General features: G+C 35.4%; 1 protein-coding gene across 1 annotated transcript; it reads right to left on the bottom strand.

The window, feature by feature from the left end:
* On the bottom strand, window positions 1-13840 carry LOC120333395 (scavenger receptor cysteine-rich domain-containing group B protein-like). The gene is made up of 13 exons (XM_078119439.1): window positions 13714-13840; window positions 12917-13060; window positions 12259-12351; window positions 11541-11843; window positions 10845-11150; window positions 10119-10220; window positions 8488-8802; window positions 7088-7396; window positions 3378-3473; window positions 1546-1584; window positions 903-995; window positions 489-551; window positions 1-403 (listed from the first exon to the last, which is right to left on the bottom strand). The coding sequence occupies exons 1-13, from the start codon at window positions 13781-13783 to the stop codon at window positions 234-236; spliced, it is 2103 nt and encodes a 700-aa protein (XP_077975565.1). The 5' UTR covers window positions 13784-13840; the 3' UTR covers window positions 1-233.
* Between the last annotated feature and the right edge of the window lie 976 nt (window positions 13841-14816).

Below are 14816 nucleotides of genomic sequence, written 5' to 3'. Positions count from 1 at the left end.
AATACTTTAGATATTTCAAACGTTGGATATATTTTTATTAGCTAGAAAGAATATCGCAACATAATTCACTGCCTTGAAAGTAATATACGAAAAGTTATAAAACCGTATGTGAAAACTTTGTATGTACATTATTAGCGATTTTGCTCGAAAATATCATATAATAACATAACACAAAGGATAGAATTTCTGTTATGATGTGAAGTAAAACGTTTCTGTGTTTTTGTACTCTGCTTTCATAAAAATGTTCTTTGTCGTTGCTCAATTTTTTTTCTGCAAACCGGACAATCTGTTACATCACTCCTCATTCGGCAGTCATTATAACAAGACACGTGACCACAAGGCCCAAAGAAAACATTCTTTTCTTCTGATAGACAGATAACACAAAGTCTGTCTTCTGAAATTTCTGAAAAGCAAACTATTAGCAACAACTATTACAGAAAGCATGTAGAATTGAAAATACTTCGATTGAAATATTTATTATTCCATACCCTGAGTATTGTTTGTTACAGGTGGAGCCGAGGATGCTACCGGTTCTCGACTTGGTTGGATATCTGAATTACAAAATTATTTGAGATCAGATTCAATAAAAACAGACAATTAAACAATTCATGATTTATTTATATGTAAAGTAAAATTTCTGAAAAATAAGATTGTAACAAATATTACATTCAACTTGGTTGGCGTATAAAAGAAAAGGGATCGGAATAAATTTCAAAATTTAAATTCAGAAGAAATTGATCGCTCTACATTGGTATTTTCACGAAAAAAAATCAAAGAATCAGTCAGGGGCGGTCCAACTTAGCAATTAAAAATTTCAGAACACCCATTTAAAAATTTCTGGCTACTCCCCTGGTATCACTACTCGATATTTCATTGAAGGTCATTTCTAACTTCATACTCACAATACACATGGTCAATGTTCATTTCTGATGCCGTGGATGCACGTGTCAGCTGTCGTGGTTGCGCAGGAATCAAATTGACTCGATTATCGTCTTCTGTTAAATCGTATAATGTAACTATAGAATCTGTGAAGCACTTTAGTTAAGGAAGGAAACTCCACAACACATTGTTCATTACTGAAGACGATATTGTGGATCTATCGCATAAACTCCCAATGACCTATTGGGAATAATGAACATAGATACCTTGACATTGCTGGTAGTGAATTAAAGGACAGTACAGTAGGCTGTATTGAGAATGATAGAAATAAAGGCTAAATTCTAGCACTGACAAGGTAATGAAATATCAATAATTCAATGAATCTTACTCTTACAGCAAGCTTTATAAGTTCTGTATGGTAGCATAGGCAAAATATCAAACCTGAAAGTATAAAAACAAATGTAATAACATCTGCCGTGTAAGTTTGAATACAGTTTTGGAAGAGAATTTCATAATTCCACTCGCAAGGCAGCAAAAAAGATACTGTACCACATGTTGTATAAACGTTAAATGACATTTAATAACGCAGAACGTTCATTTTGACACCCACATTTTCCAGATGTTTCACTACATTTGCATACTGAAACAAAAGAAAATCTTACGTACCATCACAAGTAGTTTCAACAATATCCATGAGCAATTTCTCTGAAAAAGATGATTGGTAAAGTATCTGACAGTGCACAATTATTAATCAAATAGTATGGGCTATACTATTGCAGTAATAGCAACATACACATTGAAAATAGCAAAAACGACACAACTTGAGCAAATGAAATGGACGGAGCTGATGTAGTGGGTAAGTTATATACTTATTTGGAATACATATCATAAGAACTCAATTCTAACCAGTAGCGTATCTACGTAAAATTGCGCCCATGGCTAAGTTTGAAAATGCGCCCCCTTGGCCGTTGACTAACAATTTATAACGACTTTTGTTGAAATTAGATACTTATACGGTATTATTAAGTAAAAAACAAGTTTCAATCATTCCGTTTTCTTAAATTATTTTATTGAAACATTTTACGATTGAGATTTTTCATCTTCTAGGCCCCTGTTCAAACTAGGGTTGGATTATCCGGATAGCGGTTAACCGGATAACCGGTTAACCGAGAGGTATTTTGCTATCTGATATCCGGATATTATTGTGACGGTTAACCGGATAATGAAGAAGTATGAATAATGCATATGCGCATTAGCGATTTTTATATTTTTTGTTGAGTGGCGACTGACATCTCCCAGAGCATATAATAACAACTCTTTCCACTCTAATCTGCCTATATTTTAGCCATCCGTAGAATGCTGGAGTGAACTTCACTATTACATCACAAAACACGCAGAACAAATGTGAATTCTGCGCTTATTAGAAGAGCTCATTTGCTTTATAAAGTTAGATTTGAACTGGAGGTACAGTTTAAGCAAGACCAACTTAAACGAATTCAGTTGAAAAGCATTGGTTGGGTGGGTGTGAGTTTGTTGCTTTTTCGTCAGGTGTGGCTTTTAGTTGTTGCGTGTATTGAAGGAACGCATTTCATCATGATGTAAACCAGTTTGAATTTTGAGGACTTATTTCACAACACTTCCGATTCCGTGTAATCTGTGTAGCATTTCAAAATTTTGAGTACACGACCAAATGTTATGTGCTTGCTTTTAACTTTGGTATATATGTATTTTCAAATTTCTATGTATCAACCGAATCAATAGATATACCAGCCGAAATAAATCTATTCTAAACTAATTGAACTTAAAAGCTTAAAGAAATGGTCATCGTAAGTCTGCGACACCAAAATCTAGTACGAGTCAAAATTTAAATGAAATATGCTCAAGACACAAAAATAAATTCCAAAAAATTTAACAATAAAAAAAATAATAATATAAATTTTGACAAAGGATTCGAATATGAGAAAATGACTTAGCAGTCGAGGGAAAGACAACTAGGACACAGTATTTAAAAAAATGTTCCATTATATTATTCAGATGTACTTTTGTACGATTACAGAGCTCAAATTTTTATTTATTGACACATGCAACATCAAAATGCACAATCATTTTTATTCGAGCTAAATAATACATATGTACGTATTTACAATAAAATTGTGTGGTGGTTTTTAGTCAATTCGCCGCAAAAATCTTGTGAAATCGGTTTTCTGAAGTTAGCAGTAACTATCCGGTTAACCGGATAGTTAAAATACGAAATACCCGGATATATCCGTTATCCGGATAGTATGAATTATAGGTATCCGAACTAACCCTAGTTCAAACGGTGCCAACTGCACTGGCAATGGCAGCCATACCCGAGACGTGCCAATGGTTCTAACCTAAATTGTTTGTGGAAGAAGACCTGTTATTACCGTCTTTAGTAATTTTTGTAAAGATATACTTATGTTTACAATGACATCAAACACATTTATATTAGGCTGGTATTTATAGTTATTACTCACGTAATGAACCTCTATACATGCACATGGGAATTAACAACAAGATCAGCATAATTCCCAATTCAATTCCAAGGATCCAAAAGTTTCCGGGTTTTATATCTGTGATTTAAAATGACGAGGCTTATGAATACTTAAAAAAAATCAATAACGACACATCATCACCCACCACCTACGAAGTGCTGTCCACAAACACCAGCGAGATGGCTGGGACACCAACCAGTCCTCCCAATAGATGATATCCACCTTGTGCGACGTTCCGGGTCTTTTGAAAACAATGGAATATAAGTGAAGATCCATTTCGTTGTCTATACGTACAGCCAACGGCACAATACAAAATAACCCATTTTAACACCCCATCAAAGCGGAAACTAATAAGGCGACATTATTGGGATTCTACGTTTATCTGGTAAACTATTACTCTTTTGGTAAATGTACCAATTTTATTTGGTTCATACAATAGTGGTAAACACTTACTCTAGAATCAGTTCTTCAAAGCCTTTCGGCGGACGTTCAGTAGCGGTACGATCATTGCTTAAAACGCCGTGGCTTACAGTCAGAACTTCTCATGCATTAACATTTGTGTTTAACAATACATTATTGTTTCAATCTTTACTACGCTATGAGAAACTAGATTTAAACGCTCAAAGCAAATTAAACACCTCACTCGCCAATGGGCGATAAATGCACATTCTGGAATGAGTTCTCAATACTACGTCATCAAAGGCCATTTCCGAACTGCAGTAAATTTTCGCTGAAGCGGTTTTTGAAAATTCGTAAGTAGAGACTAAGCCCACTTTATGCAAGTGGTAAACGTCAAAAATCCTAAAAAATTATAAAGATTCAAATTTTCCACAAAAATGCTCGCGTGATAAACCACCTTTAAGTCAAGGTTCTGCTGATTTAAAATAGAAAAACACCAGTAATTTGTGGAGCCATCTCAATGCAAACACAAGAGCGTTATCCACATATAGATATTTTAACAAATGATAGGTTATACCAGGCCTACTCAACTGGCGGACCGCGGTCCGAATCCGGACCTTTCGGGTATTCGATTCGGACTGCGCCTAATTCTTTTTTTTGTTTCATTAGCCTCATTTTTAAAGTTTCTTTTTATAAAATCACTTTTATAGATTTAAATATATATGAAAATAACTATAACGCCATAATAAACAATCTTGATTAGCTAATAATCACTAGTCGGCCAAAAAAGTGCGTGTTCAAGATGCCGAAATATAATTTCTGGAAAGACCGGACTGAAATATTTTCGAAGTTGTGTATGCGAATCTTAGGTAAAAATAATTGAGTAGCCCTGGGTTATACCATTTTATTTAATACTTATTTTGAGAAAAAAACCGTCCACGCTTACAGTTTGAGTAAGTCAGACTAAGTGGAATTAATGTGCAAAATTTTTCTCAAATTTTACAAAGAAATTATTATTCGACTAGTAGAATTGTCATTGTTGCCGACCTATTTAAGCATAATTTGAACTCAAAATAGCATTCAGGATTCACGGCTTCACGCAATGACTTTGCATTGTTTTCATTCACTGTTGAATACGAAAATAAAACAGCCACAATAGAAAAGTAAAATCCAGAAGGTCAACTATCGTCTTCATAAATATCCGCATTCCGGCGTCAGAAATGATAATATTTTTAGCTTAAAATTGGGACAGTAAATTTACAAACGGTGGCAAGGAAGATCAAAGCCAACCCAAAAGATAAAAATTGGAATAAAATCCCGAGTTCAACCCGATATTCGACAATTCGTTAAAATTATTTGATTCGAAAAAAATATACTACCGTATTTCCCGGCGAATAAATCTACCCGGTAAATAAGACGAGGCCCGTTTTTAAGCCTGAAAAATGGCGTTTCTAGACCAAATTTTTGGCCTGATTTTTTTTTTGGAGGGGGGGGGGGGGTCGTCTTATTAGTCGAGTATGATAATTTTCATTTTTTTGGTGTCGCCTCATTATGTATCAGGTAATGTTCTTTTATGGTGGACGCAATCGCGAGTTGAACACAATTAAATTCAAATTTAAAGACAGTTTGAATTCCCATAGCTATTATGGATTAATTATTACGCTACAAGAAAATGTCATTAAAGGCTATTTTAACCAATGCGCGAACGCGGCGACCGCTAAAAAGGCATTGCATGGTAATTTGAGATTCCGATGTTGATGCGATTTCACTACCCCAACTTATTGGCAGGTTATATGCTAAAACCCATTTTTTCAGGCTTAAAAACGGGCCTCGTCCTATTTACCGGGTAGACTTATTCGCCGGGAAATACCATATTTTCCACACCCTTGCGATATGTTACTATGCCAGTAATCCGGCGAAACGCGTGGTAATCCAAACACTGATGCAATCAAACTTAATAAAACCTTCATTAATTTTAGTAAATTGCACTACTTCGCGAAATCGTGGTGGAATTGACGATTATTTCATATCTTGAACACCAAAACGGGTATCTTTTTTGGATAGTTTCTGCGGTTTGAAAAGTCGAATAAGCCTTTCGACATAGTAAATGATATTTGACATCAATTTATGCTCGGGCCTTGCACGAAATTCATAACGTAAAAAGATACATCCAGCGGTGAAAATTGTTTATAACAACTTCAAACCTATTTCGTGTTTTTAACGATAATAATTAATTGTTGTTATAAAATACAGTTTGTTTTGCCTCTTTCAATTATCTCGCAATAGCAGACACTCACACTATTGAACGATTTTGGCAATGGGAGAAACGTATGGAATTGTAACAAAATTGAATTGGGTTGTGAAAAAGTGAGAATACGTGTGATAATAATAAGGGCGTAACGTGGAACTGGCGAGCAAAACCGAAGCGCCTGATCGGCGGTGCGTTTGAAGACGACCACGTATTACCCGTGAGGTCGCGCGACTTTTTCAATAATGTGAGGTGCTCCGAAGACGCTCTCGTTTACTCTAATGTAAGAAAACTTTGGAATATCGGTAACTATTAACCATTTGTTCGCGTTGGACTATCGCACTCTTTATGAATGGATAATGTTCGTGTTTTGTGATAGGTGTGCCGCGAAAATTGAAAGAGCTAAATAGTGTGCCGCGATATAAAAAAGGTTGGGAACCACAACCTAGATTTTTTTCAATTTACATAATTATACTTAGTTCGACTTTTTCTTCTTCATAATATAGTATTAGACTTAATTTTTGCGTGCCGGTGCTCGATAACCAGTATTGGTTTCCCGAGTCTCCTCCGCCCTGAAATACGGCCTATTTATAATTTATCGCAATTTGTATGTTTGTGCCTATTTTTAGTATGGTGAAGAATAAACTTACTGATTACTGATAGATTCTTTAATATTTCTGCGCCGATATTACATGAAATAAATACGCGATTTTATTGTCATGCAAGTTGTTTCAATCTTTTACTCAATCCCGAAAAATCCCGGGATATCCCGATAGCGGGATTTCAAAAACTGGTCGTGAAATCCCAAACCTAGTTGTAATAAGTATTTATAAATATTAAAAAATATTTCAAACTTACGAATCTGGAATATCATCAGGTTGTTCTCGATTAGCATTTTACAAATATATATTAGTTATTTTCCCGCTTATCAGCGCATTAGACAACCGACATTGATTCATTTTAATTCTAGTTTCATTCGATATCGAGAACCCAAATTTTACAGGACATTCAATTTATTTTCTATATACTTAATTCGCCTACTAACCTGTAGGAAGACAATGCACGGAAGCATCTTCATCATGGCTGCAATGATGTGATCCCCAAGAACCGTGATTGCAATTTTCCAACCTTTGTTCATCCCCTGAGCAAGAGACGCTACTCAGCCATATTTGACCAACCCCTTTCCCATAATAAGCTCGAACAGGAGCAGACTTTGCTTCGGGAAATCCCATCATTCTACACACAACTTCCGCATCTTTAATATCCCAACCATCATCGCATATTGTTCCCCATATTTCTCCGTGGTATATTTCTACTCTTCCTTCATTTATTCCATTGCCGCTTACTATACGAACTATAAAAGAACAAAACTTGTGTCAAATAATAACATCGATAAAATAATATTCAGAGGAATTTACTGATTTCAGACGGGGACAGTATTAGTACATATGTTGCAGCATGCGCAAATTTCCGCATATCGCCAGTTTGATAGCACGTTGTTCTCGTAATTTGTTGCTCTATGAAAATAATCATTGTAAGGTAGCTGCTGCTGATAAGTATACCGCATGGATATTTTTTGCGGTCATCTTGTTCATTTCACACGAAGGCCGTTTATCTATTTCCGTTGTTATAAAATTTATTGTACTACCTTTCCTGAATGGCTATTACAAACATTTCCACTGCTAGGAACATGTTAATCGATGCTCGCCATATTAACCTCACATTGAAGAGTTTCTCGGTGTGACCGGATAGAGCGATAAAAGCTGCTGCAAGATTGGTAATCAACAAACTTGAAGCAAAATGAATTCGGGCACTGTTCAGGTAGTTTGGGAAATGACAGAAAATCAACGATAAACGCTAAGTAAATCAGCTTCATCACGTCATATACCGACCGTGCTCGTGAGCTCGACAGTCAGCAGAACTTTGACAATGCTCAATCACCTTCCATGTTTCTCTGTGGTTCCACACTCGACAGTGTAGGTATATATATATATATATATCAACGTACACTGATAGCGAAATGCCGATCATCGTCATCTCCGAGCCGATCACAGTGAAGCAATCGTAATGGCGTTGATGTATGAATATTCATTCTGATCGCAGATGAATTTTAGAATGAACGGACGCAACTTTGCTGTGATAGCAATAATTGGACTATAGTCCTAAAAGCATTTATACACAGTTACAAACTATGCGTCGTCGATCCATCCCCGTCTGTTGTATAGTCTGCATCTGTTGATATCGCACCAAGAATTTGTAAAATAATTCTTAACCTCGGTTATGTCCTACCTGCCACTACATATCCTTGCCACTCGACATCGTCGAAAATCGTATTGGTAATATTATGTGTATAACCGATGAAATGTGAACTCAATCTTCAGACTATTTCACATCACTTGAAAAAAAATTAATTACATATAAAATATGATTTAATATTCATCTTACCAGTTGAAATACGTTCAACGGAGGCATCATATCCATGATTGCATGAACTAACGTCTCCCCAACCATTGTTGTAGCAGTCTTCTAAAGTGGCTTCATATCCAGTGCACTGGACAGCATAAAGCCAAATCTTGCCAGTACCTGGTCCGTAAAATGATGACGTGGGTGCTGATATAACGTCAGGAAAGCCAAGCATTTTACAAAAAACCTTTGCATTATTTATGTCCCAATAGTAATAACCACATATAGTTCCCCATAAACCATCATGAAATATCTCGACTCTTCCTTTGTGAGCTACGCCACTGTTGACTAGCCGAACTGTGATAAGAAAAATCAATTCAATAAACATACACACAATATGGATTTAAAGGACTTCGATTGGCCCTCAATACACAAATGTATGTTTTTGCATATTTTCATTTGCAACGTTTCAGTAGTGGTTTGTTGACAAAATATTCAAATTTGAAGAATTTGCCGCATGAATATGTTGTATCCATGGAGGTTTCCTCTAATGAGTCCAAAATATGTTCGAATTACCTATTTTTGCGTGGGCTTTAGTTTGGTACAAAATTAGTTGATCTTCGAACGGCTTCAGATTTGAATGAAATTATATCAATTTTTTTACATTCAATATCAAAATACTCTCGTAACAATGACTAAAAAAAGTAGTGTATAAAATTTGTATCTCGAATATGTTGTGCCCCGCACTTGTTCCGATTTTTCAAAATCACTTTATACAAATGATCTATTTTGCTAGAGAATTATATTTGTTCTGACCGAGAACATAGAATGAATCTCACTTCATATGCTTACTTCAACCAATATCTTCGAAGTATATATCTACCCTAACTCAGAACAGCACGTTAAGCATGCTTTTTATGTAAATAGTTTGGAGTCCCACTCAATTTATTGCAGTCCCATCTCATTGCAATTCAATAAATATCGAATATCGACTACTACGAACAATCACAGAAAAAACAAAACATGAAAAGAATTACGACATCAATACTGCGAATGACATCCAGGGAAGGTCAAACCTGTGACGCTTCCAACAAGATGTAAAAGAAATGTCAACTATAAATGGATGCTGATTAAGGGGTTGATGTAGACTGGTCGTCGGAAATTCGTCCGTACAGTGCTTTTTCTGAAAACCGTGAATGGCGTAGCCACAAAAATCTTTTCCTGACCCGATCGCAAATTGGTATGGGTTAATACGTTACATAAACGGCTTTTTTAAAACCGCGCCGACAAGGACATAATGTCATTTTTGTTGACGTACAAAACGTAATCTTAAATAAAATTGTCCCAGTTATATACAAGGCTACTTGTTCACATGTCTCATGGGGAATACACATGGTGCTATCCCGTGGGACGTTTCCCACAAGAATCCCATAGAAAAGCTATTAGCTGAATGTGCCGATGGAGGACAAACTTGTGAACATATGTCTGGCAAATTATCTTCATTGTAATAAGTATGAGTTAATGATAAAATATTGATCAGAAAATCGTTGGATCTTTCACGATCAATAAATTGTTCACCCTGTCATCGGGACATTAGACAACAATGGTGTGTTACTCGCTTACAAAAACTGAACGTGAAATATCGCATAATCTATTCACGTGCGCCTACTGACCTGTAGGAAGACAATGTGCCGAGGCATCTTCAGCATGGGTGCAATGATGTGACCCCCAGGAACCGTGATTACAATCTTCCAATCTTTGTTCACCCCATTTATATCATTTCCGTCTACTATACGAACTATAAAAAAGGTGAAACGTGTATTTATTTAAAATCTGGTGGTAAACAATGTTGAGGGGCGGAAATACATCCAGAAACACATGTTGGTCAGAACAATTATGATTCTGGGTTTTGACAATTCATCCTGGCGAAGGCCTGTATGTTATGCTTTTGATCAGCGTTTTCGGGGGCCCTGTGGCTCATCAAGGGTCAACACAGTGTTGGAGAGGAGCCACAAGATATTTCTTCCTAGTTTCATTGCCTGAGAAATATATTCCACAGGATGTTTTCACTTGAACTTGAATTGTGCTAACATAATGGGATTCATAATCTATCAATCAGAATAGCACTCTAAATACCACTGGAATGGTGAACAGGCGAGCCATAGATGGTGGACACTTCTGGAATGGGGCCGCGGGCAATAAAAGGTTGGGAACCACTGCTTTCAATATGTTTGATTTCAAAGATCTCAGAAGAAGTCTATACGGACACATCTTACAACATGGTATCATCGATGTTTAAAAATAAATCTATAGTACATTTCAGTACATGACTGTTTAAACTAAAGTAGTATTCATAATACGATCACTTGAAATTTGCAAAATAACTTTATTCAACAAACCTGTTGATAGACACTCTACAGCCGCGTCATCACCATGTGAACAAGAATTTGATCCCCAACTATTATGGGGACATTGGTCTAATGAATCTTCATTCCCATCACAGTTGACGTTGTTTAACCAAATTTGACCCGTGCCCTCTCCATAATACGCGTTTTTTAGTGCAGATATAACTCCTGGAAACTCAAGCGTCCTACAAACAACTCTTGCATCTTCTAGATCCCAACTGAAATCCCATATTGTTCCCCATGCACCCGCGTGAAATATTTCCACGCGGCCTTTGTTGAGTTGACCGTCAGCTAAGCGAACTATAAATATAAATCGAATAAATAGAACTGCAAAAAAAGAAATAGAAACTAACATGGGTGTGAGGTTGTACATAATTGGCACAAGCGTCCAAATAAGCTTAAACACATTAATTTTATTTCTTGTGAAAATCATTCAGACATATAGTGGAATAAAGTTCCAAGAGCTTCTGTACTGTAAATTTAAATTAATTGAGATGTTTTCTTGGTCGCATTAACTTGTCTAAGTGTGGCTAAGATATGGTATGCAAAGGTGATTAAAAAGAGGCCCTGACAAATACCTGATACTGATTTTTCGTAGCGCCTTCATAAGAATCTTTTATATTAGTGTGAATTCTGTGACCTTACTTCGCCATTATAAACACTTCTACGTTTTAATGTTCATGAACATACCATTAGGTAAACATTTGACAGACGCATCTTCGTTGTGTCCACAATGATGAACGCCCCATGCATTATGAGGACAACCCGACAATCCATTTTCAGCTCCAGAGCAGTCAACTTCACTGAGCCATGTTGGACCAGTTCCCTTCCCATATAAGGCATATAAAGGCGCTGATATTACTCCAGGAAACTCCAACATCCGGCAAACAACTTCTGCGTCGTTTTCATCCCAGCCATCATCACATATTGTTCCCCAGATTCCTGAGTGATATATTTCTACTTCTTGAGGTACTCTTCCATCAGACAGTCTAACTGCACGTCGTTTCCATTCATAGGTATCAGTAAGAAAGGAAAGTGTGAGTGGGATGGATTGCGTAATCTTGCTGAGTTTGATTATATTTTTATATGTCTAGACAACCAATAGTTAAACTATGAAATTCCCTAATGAAGTACTCATACATAGGGCTGGAAATTTCGAAACTGTCTGAGTGATTGATTCTACGTTTTGACTAATTTCTGTGATTGGATGACCCAAGTGAAAAACGTAATGACAATAAAAAAAAGTTACATGCATTTGAATATCTTCCAAATATTTGAGATGCGATTAGGAAAAAATATGCGATTCTATTCTAAAATCTGTTACAAATGTTAATAAAAATACAGGTATGTTTATAAATACATGTAGGTGAAATGTATTATTGAGCAAACATGTAAATAATTAATATACCTTGACCCTCCAGATTTGCGCAGCAACCGCCGTATGATATATCGCGACAGCAAGTGTTGTAGTCGTCACAAACCACTCCGTTACAGTTAATATCTGTAATGAGATAAGCTATTATAGAAAGTGTTAGACTATTTAGCTGTTAATGTCCATATGATGAAAAAAAAGTTTGCTTTGCGCATTGTGGCGTCAGTGATTTAAAAACCATTCGACAGGAAACAAAAATATGAGTGCAGTTATTTTTCTTTTTAAAACACGAAATAGATTCATGAATAGATTTGGTGACCAAAATATGTTACCTTCAATTTCAAAAATAATTCTCAGCTTTTATTAGAAGATAGAAATGCTACTCAACTTTTATGTACTCCTATTGTAATTGCATATCTTCTTTATCCACACTCGGGGTCATTTCTACCTCTAATTTTACTTTTTTGCCTGAGTAAAATTTTTACCTTACAGATTTTTAGAATCAGAGATTTGGAATGCTTAAACTTGGGTAAATCATTACTTATCTATTAACTAAAATTAGCATGTCGTTCTTTCGCCATTTTTGACAGTATCGGTATCGGCGAGGGAAGTGATATCGGTACATCTCTAATTTTACCATAAGAAAAGGTGACACAGTTAATTTTCCATAAAGAACTTACACAAAATTTATTACCTGTGTTTCTACATTCTGAAAATCCACAACAAGTGCCAGTTTTACAACAGTAGTAATCGCCTGGTCTGGCAAGAACTTGACAAGAAACAGAGACCGGGCATCCGAGTTTGTAGTATACGCATTCAGCCAGGAAAGAATTTTCACCTGGAAACCAAGGTTATCGTTTTTCACTCCCATTTATAATTTAGGTATTTCATATGTTTAAAGCATTAAATTTCATATATATAATTCCATGGTATGAAATCGAAATTCTATTCGTATAAAGGTTGACACATTTAAATTCGCACATTTTTGTATTCATCTGACAAGACACAATTGCACTATAATAAAACAATCGTCGAACAATTAAAAGAACCGATAAGATTATTGTTAAACTCCAAATTTTAATTCATTGAAATGATCAATTTTTCACGTTCAATGTAAAGTGTTCAGGAACGTTGTAGTTTTGTGGTCATTGAAGTAAATAAGAACAAAATTTGACTGAATCTGTTTACTTATACTGGGTCACAGCCTAGGGTTCATAATGTTCGCTTTGATAAAATATATCATATAGTCTTGTTACCAATGGAAACGTGGAATTGAACACTCCAAATTGTGTGGCGTTCATTGGCACAACAGGACAAGAAGGTTGAGAAATGTCTAATATCAGTATGGGTATACCAATACAATTGTGGAATCATTCAACAACTTCTTCGATGGCAAAACAAACAGTTTTATTTTTTGACAATCTCGACTTTACTTTAAATACATCAAATTATGAGGTTACTATCTTTTGGAAAATGTAAGTAATAACTTACTTAGATTCATGACTCCACTTTGAAAAAACATGAATAAATATAATAAAATATAAACGTAATACGACGACATAATGATCCTTGGTATCAGGTCCTTGATTCGCAGTTGGATTTGGAGTATTTTCTGCTCAACTTCCGTTTTAATAAATAGGCTTGTAAAGCCACATCTTAAATCTCTAAACATAATTTATTCAAATTTTAATCTTCTGCACATTACAACCTAATCTTAGGGTTCCTCTAATCCAGGGGTTCCCGAACCGCGGGCCAAATCAGGCCTGCATAACGATTTGAAATGGCCCGCCGAGCTTAAGTCAACTGGTGTTCAACAGATTTTGTTTCTAATTTTTGCAATCTAAATACCACCAATTGCTACGTTATCATCACAGTTTAGGCACTTGTATATTGTAATAATTCAATTATACGTATCTTAATTATACGTAATGGTATTAGGATTACATACGGCAGTATTTTAGGTATAGTATTAAATTTATAGCATCATTGGTAGAGTTTAGAAGCCAATAATGTACTGACTTATAGTATAATTCTGATATTTGCCATTTTATCACATAGTTTATTAATATAAAACAGTTCCAATATTTTAAAGTTCAAACTACTATTTATGTATTAATCGATAACGATATCACGATTATGGGTTATGTCAAAATTATGAGATCTTAAAGATACTTTGTAAAACAAAGAATTTAAACTGGCTTTTAGGTTCCTTAGTTTTTCTCAACTCCTTTTTACTTCAAGCTTTAAATGTTTTCGTATGGTAATATTCTCTACGTCAGTTTTATCTCTAACAATATAATTTGAAGACACACAACTTATATATGTGATGAACAAACAGACCAATAAATATGTATGTATACAGGATATGTTTGCTTATTGTCTGAGACTTTGTGGTGAAGTCTAATAAATCCTATTACAGAACGTATTGCGCAACGAAAGTGCTCGTGTTTATTTGTTTTGTTCTCAATAATATGTTTTATTGGGGATTCTGTTAATGTCGAACAAAATTCTGGTTTGTATTCTTATCCCTCATTTCAGATGAGGCAATAATATCTCTCAAAATACTTTAATCCATAGTGAACAGACATATTGGG

This window comes from Styela clava, chromosome 13 (assembly GCF_964204865.1).
Source record: "Styela clava chromosome 13, kaStyClav1.hap1.2, whole genome shotgun sequence".
In the NCBI taxonomy this organism is placed as follows: Eukaryota; Metazoa; Chordata; class Ascidiacea; order Stolidobranchia; family Styelidae; genus Styela; species Styela clava.
Note: the sequence above shows the minus strand (reverse complement) of the source record. Positions and strands in the feature narration are given on the sequence as shown.